Source organism: Pinus tabuliformis, chromosome 4_1 (assembly GCF_031772625.1).
Source record: "Pinus tabuliformis cultivar Carrire ecotype Pingquan chromosome 4_1, CPIR1, whole genome shotgun sequence".
NCBI classification, from domain to species: Eukaryota; Viridiplantae; Streptophyta; class Pinopsida; order Pinales; family Pinaceae; genus Pinus; species Pinus tabuliformis.
In genome coordinates this window covers 940,236,772-940,243,942 of record NC_142303.1, presented here as the reverse complement: position 1 = coordinate 940,243,942, position 7,171 = coordinate 940,236,772, and the positions used below count along the sequence as shown (strand labels likewise).

The 7,171-nt window shown below is 37.9% G+C and overlaps 1 protein-coding gene across 1 annotated transcript; it reads right to left on the bottom strand.

Annotated features, from left to right (window-relative positions):
* Positions 1-6,280: 6,280 nt before the first annotated feature.
* Positions 6,281-6,670, bottom strand: LOC149179225 (histone H4-like). Its single transcript, XM_089422394.1, has one exon. The coding sequence runs from the start codon at positions 6,668-6,670 to the stop codon at positions 6,281-6,283; it is 390 nt and encodes a 129-aa protein (XP_089278520.1).
* Positions 6,671-7,171: the final 501 nt, after the last annotated feature.

Here is a 7,171-nt window from a genome sequence, read left to right as displayed (position 1 = left end):
GAATTGTAATGAGTCAAGGCAAACTGTTATCCACCCAAAAATAATTTAAGAAAATAGAAAGTGAGTTGGCTTGCCCAATAGAGAAAGGCTCTAAGGTTAGAAGTCAGTTAGTTCTAGATCTTAATGTTATGGGTTTATGAAGGAAATATTCTCTCTACGTCTGTAATTCTGAGTCAAGGGTGTTGGTAGATAGATAGAGGCTCTGCAGCTGTGTGCGTAGAGGCTTGGTAGAGTCCGCAGCTGTGTGCACGGACCCCTGCAGCTAAGTGCACAGGGTGGATCTGGTTGTATTGACAGAAGATATTAATAAAGATAAGTTGGTTTTGAGATATTGTGTTGATTCTGAAATATTTTGGATCGAGTTATATTCTGGCTTATGCATCGACTTTATAAATTTATGCACTATCTTTAAGACTTATGATTGTGCGCACTGGGTTTTATTGTTAAATGTTTGCTTAAATACTGTAAGAGGAAGATCGAATCTATAATAAATTCATTGATAAGAAAGCACATCTGTGTGGATCTACGCAGAAGCCCAACAGCAGTACATAGTGGCGCGAGGCCAAAAAATGGTTCGTGACCCCTCCAGACCACATCAAGACATTCCAAGGGTGCAGAAAGCTGGTTTCAACACCCCCCCCGCCTATTACCTCATGTGAGAATTTAGTCCGTGCTCCGCGGGCCATTGTCAAAAGGGCCAGTAGTGCAGGATTTGTTTGGTTAATAACTCTTCTGAACCTGGGTCAGGCCCCTACAAGCCAACATCTAGTCTTTACTCACTATACTATATCCATTTCCTTTATTCCCTTAGGCCATCCACTATTTATCCCTAATTCTCCCCATCAAGTTTAAATAAATTCAACCATTCATGGTATCCAATTCCAACAACATGGCTCCTTCATCACACAATAACATTTATATCTTGGTAAACAATGGTCCTAGCTATTTTCCATTTTTTCCTTTGAGAAATTCACTCTAAACTACATTATATGATTGATTAATTTTTATAGAAAACTCAAAAGCATAACCCTCCAATACATTATTTAGCGAAAAATCTATAGTGCACAAAACCTTGTTATTTAAAAAATTTACCCATTGGATTAGTTCAGGAGTCCAATTTCGTAGTACAATAGGGAAATACTTTCCAACGTCATTTAAAAATATTTGTAACCACCCGACCTAAAGAATAGAGAACTTAGTGAAGAAAATTTCATGAAAATCCATAAAGGCATACATTTGCAGCCACTACTCAAGACTGATTGCTTGATTTATGGTTTGCTCTACTATAAATTCATGTTCCTTCATCTATACCCACTGTTGTATTTATTCCTTAGTAGGTCTCCACATCCCCTTTAGTTGTAGATCTCAGTCTTGGCAACAGAACCATTTGTTGGTGCACAAAGGGGAGAACTAATTTCAAAATGAATTAACTAACAAAATCCCTCATACATGGTCCCTTTAGACAACACCTATGATTAGGTAAAGTCTCACCTGAGGCATCTTATGAGCGAGGGATTACAAGAACCTAGATAGTTCTACAATGATGAAAGAGACATGGATCCTACACTATCACTATTATATTCAACTTATCATCACATATATTATTCATAAAAATAAATTGATGTACACCTTATTCTACGTAGTAAATCCATGAGTAACAAACATTTAATAGGTTCATGATACATAAATAAGACTATCATATAATGCATAAGAATGAAACATAGCCCAAAACAAAACGTTTATTATAATTGTAGATTATTCATTACATCTTCAACTATCATGGCTCACCATCCTAATAGATTAATATTATGACACAAAATCATATCTTAGAAGCATAAAATGAATTTCTCAACTAAATCCTAATCACATTCTTAAGTACTAAGTGCTTCTTTCCCTTCATGGTGTTGGCCTATTTATAGTTTTTAAATTTAGGTGTAAGCCAACCCAAAAACCCCATTTTAATATGGGAAGTAAATATTTCCACGGGAAAGGCCCTAAAAAGTAATTCTAACAACTTTCCTTATTTTCTCCATTCTCGCGCATTGACTCTTGGCCGTCCTTCCTTTGCGATGACCTTTGGTTGACGTTCCTATGCATTGACCCTTCTACACAGTGCTACAAAACTCATACTCAAAACGATGCTCTAATAGATCCATTTGAATATTTAATACAGAGGTTGGGAGTGATATCTTTCCCATATCATTAGTCTTGTAAGTATGAGGTATGAAAACTCTTCAATGCAGGTCAAGAATTTGAAGATTTAAGAAGACGAGCTATAGGAAAAAAATGATGAAATTGAAGGATTTGAGTATATACATAATTGGTATCAACATCCACATCAGTAATTGGTATCAAATTATACATCAACAGTACTATTAGTTTTGTGCTCATGTTATATCAAAATAGAGGCATAGGTATTATTAAGAACAAGCATCACTTTAGGGGGAGCTGAGAATCATAGATGCAGATGTTAAGATGTGAAATGTCTATGGGTGTATCCCATTGATGTCACAGGAGGAGTCCCATTATGAGTGGAGAATTTTTAATAGTCAGACAGGGGGAGTCAGAAGATATAGACGTAACTATTTTCAATTAATGTCAAAGGGGGCGAAATGGGATGCATATTTGTTAATTGCAGACTGGTCATCAAGATATTTCATATTGAAAGCAATGTTAAAATGTCAGGTGCTTTCGTCAATGAAAAGGGGGAGATTGTTGAACATTGAGTTTTCATTGATGTCAGTTTATGGTGGAGTCCTCATTGATGGAATGAAGATAAAATCAATGACACTTATTCATTTCAGGGATGTAGATTCAGTATATAAAAGCAGTGACAAAGAATTTAAAACTAAAACCAATAGACTTTATGCCAAAATGAAATTATTAAATCTTGTTCACTAATACATGATTAAGTTGTGATTAAAGGGTACAAGATAAGTTTGGTAGTATCAACCATACTAGGGAATTGAGGTATTGGGCACTAGGCATCATGTTTTCCAAACGTTGAGAATATCTATAACCAGGATCTATATCAGGCCCACAACATGCAAATAGGTTATAGTACATTTGTTTGTGCGATTGATCTAATGGTTGAGAATGCCTCGATCAAATGGCTTAGATAAATATCATGCTCACATATGCATGGTGGTTAAAGAAATGAATGCACCTGATCCAATATCTAGTATGGCATGGCAACATTATGATGTGGCACCATATGGACAACATGTGGCAGATTAGATGATTTGGAAACAATAATGAGTGACATGTGACACTCATTTTTGGTTGATTTAGATGGTTGACTAGATGAATAGTAGGAAATAGATGGTAGGTATATGTTAGCACTTAGAGACATAATAGGATTAATTGGTTGTGAAAGATGAAATGGAAGGTGACTTGGTAGGTAATGTAGAAATGGTGGGTGTCATACTTTGGTATCGAGGCACCAAGAAACATAGTATAGCTGTTATATAAATGTCAATGTTGGTTCTTGGTATGAAATTTATAGTAGGACATGGAAGAGATGCCATGGAAGTAGGACCATATGGAATACCCTAATTAGTCCATGGTGAGTTGATGTGGCAAACCCATAGGTCTTGTGACTTGTATCAAGGCCATTTTTGGTGCGATTTTCTGGTGTATTTTTATTTTTGAAAATAATTGAAAAACCAAGGTTACTAGCCAAATTCTATAGAGCTAAGGGGAATTGTACTCAGGGGTACTAGACTACCAGGGTACCAATATGACCAACATGAAGAGATATATTGTATCAAAAGTTTTGGTGTAAGGGGAAAATAGTTCTTAGTTTTCCTCAAGCGTCAAATTCCATCACTTGTACTTCTTTCTATTGAGTGTAGTGACCATACCGGTACCTAGATGTTTGATGGAGGAGTATAAAGTGTGTCTGTTGTTTAATATAGGCAGTCAGGGTTCCAATTTATAAAAGCTTCACAGTGGGGGACATGGTCTCATCTCTTACTAATGAGGGATAAATAATGTAGGCTAAAGGGCTATATCTATCAGGGTATCACGATACAACAATCCATGGAAATAGATGGACATTTGGTATAATGGCCACCATTCCAACTTTCATGGTAATAGTAGAGTACATGGTCATAGTACTTGATTGCAAAGTGTTTGTTATCACCCAAAAAGTGATCACATAACCATTTTCCACTAGGATTATTGAAATACACCATGTAGTATGGGTTTTACAGATTAAAAACCACTTTCACCTTAAGAAATAATCTAGAGAACCACTTTACAAAATTATTTATATTTAATTAATTTTCCAACTTGAAAATAACCTAGAAATACATTTAATTAATTTCATGTTATTTTCATATTTACCTATTTTGTAAAAATAATTAAAACTATTTTAAGCCATCCATAGGAATAATTAAATAAATCATTATTTATTTAGTATTCCTTAATCATTACACTTTCCCCTATAAAACAATTATTAAATCATTATTTAGTAATCATTTCTAACGTATTTTGACCTTATCTCCTAGAAATAATTCATAATTAATTTTTATTTATTAATTTTTTTCCACAGAAAAATACCAACCTTTTATTAATAAAAAGGGTTACATAAACTATGTAAGCGTAACGCCAAGACTGCAACCGCCAGCAATCGGGGCGAGTCTCAGCTACCAGAACGGCTCGCTGTGAGAGCAGCTCGTGTACATTGGCACACAAAGCGGCGAAGCGAGACAACCTTGCATTAAAAAGAATGCAAGAAGAAGAAAAAGAAGAGGGGAAGAGAAAGAGGAGAAAAGCGGAAACTACAAGATCACGTTTTTCTCCCTTTCTTTTTTTCGACCTTGCGCCATTCTCCCAGAGATGGCTCACAAGAGGCAAGGACAATCTGGCTTTTGGCATGAGGAGATCCTGTGTCCTTGTCCGAATCTGATGTTTCTGAAGTATGTTGTCTTTTAATTCCTCCGCTACCTGGGTCCACAACAATCATATCAGCCGATGGACGGTGTGGATCCACGGGAACAGACGAGTCCACTGTTTGCGCCTCAGGTTCCCGTGTAGGTTTATTGTTTTATGATGGAGCTGGTTCCTCTTCTTCTTCTGACTCATCCTCTTCTGGCTCAGGAGGAGGAAACTGCCAACCTTTCCTCTGCTTGCTGATCGATTTCTTTTTGCTGTTTGTTTTCTTAACCTCTGGGCAAGTATTTTGAAGATGTCCGATCATCCTGCAATTCCTGCATCTGAATGTTGTATTCTCGTAATGAAGAGATTGCAGGCAGTTTTGTTGCTTATAGATCAGCATGATATTCTCTGGTAAACCTTTACTTAGATATACTTCTACACACATCCGAGCAAAGGTGAAGATTCTATTTTCTTGCCTTTCCGTGTCTGTTTTAATATACCGCCCGAGGCTGTTTCCGATGCTTTCCAGAACCTGATCGTTCCAAAAATGAAGAGGCAAGTTGTGAAGCCTCACCCATACTGGTAGTTTGGAGACTAACATGGTGTTGGGGTCAAAATCTGCAAACCATGGGGTGATAAACAACCCCATGGACCCCCAAAACCAAGGCCCCTCTCTGATTATTGTATCCCTTTCCTCCGCAGTTTGAAATTTAACAATAAAAAACCCCTTGGAACAGAGGTGTATTTCACATTCCAGAGACCATTGAGTAAAAATCCAGTGAAAGAGGTCCATGGGTTTCGGCCAGAAACAATTGAAGCGGCATATTAGTGCCTGGGCTTCATATATCTTTGTGTGCTCCTCTGTTGCTGTACTGTTGATTTCCAGTGCTGGGGTTTGTTCTTGAAGTTCTACTATGTAGGGTCTCGGTGTATTTCCAGCCTGATCTGGAGGAGAGCCCACCGCATTTTTCCCTTGAAGGATGTTTATGTAGGAGGGGCCTCTATTTGCTTGTTGTTGACTGTTGGGCATATTCCTTTTGTCTTCCTCTGCAGATTTTGGGATGCTCCGAGCCGCACCTCCTCGCAGCCGCAAGTTTAGGGTAATGGTCATCTCTGGTTTTATGGAGTAGTCCTTTAAGAGCCGACAGTCCTGGAGAGAGCGGAGCCCATTTACCATATATTGGATCGGTATAGGATACCCCATCATTTCCCATATTTTGTGCTTGAGTTGCAGGATAGAAAAATCATCGTTTACCCAGACAATATGAGGGTTACCCACAGGAGGTCTAATAAAAATTTGAAAGGGAGGAGAGTACGGCTGAATCTGGTTCATACCTTTTGCTGGGGAAGGGAGCACTTCCTGCTTATGCCGATCCCTCCTCTTTTCCTCTTCGATCTTCTAATTCAGCTTTTGGGTCTGCATGACAGGCTTGGGAGACCCTGCTCTTGCTGCTGTCTTCATTTTCCCTCCAAAGCCGTATAGGGTTCGGCCCTGCCTTTTCAGGGCGTAGACAACATCCATGGCGGTTACAGTCTTTCTCCTAGCGTGCTCTGTGTAAATGACGGCATCTCTGATGACATTCTCAAGAAAAATCTTCAGTACACCCCTCGTTTCTTTAGATATAAGGCCACTGATACGCTTGACACCACCTCTCCTGGCAAGATGCCTAAAGGCGGGCTTTGTAATTCCCTGAATGTTATCATGCAACACCTTCTTGTGCCTCTTTGCACCTACTTTTCCCAAACCCTTACCGCCATTTCCACGTGCAGAGATCTTTCTCCCAGGCATCTCGTCCAATCCGAAAAGGGTTCCCAAGCTTGTTGTATTAGCAGCAGGTGAGTTATTCCTTAAAATTTTTATTTATTAATTATTTCAACCACTTTTCCTAATTGACTCAATTAATCATTACTTTTTGAGTTATTTAACTAAATAAAGATTATTGACCATTTCTTTCATCTTTTCCTATCCCAAAAATAATAAAATACTCAAATGTTTAGATTTTTGTATTATCAAGCAAATATTTTATTATTTGACTAGACCTAGTCTATTCTAGCATTTTATTATAGATAGAGAAGCTTTTCCCTTATGATACACACATGATCTCTATCATTGTCATCACTCTAATCTTGCTACGTTCGAGCTCTCCACCTTATGTTCTACCATTTTCTCACATTGCCCATTTGCAAACAGAGGAGGGAGAAGCAACAAATTGCATTGTAGTGACAAAAAGAATCCTCCCACAGAGGAGGACATTATAGACCCATGTCAGTAAATCATTCTCCACAGGTG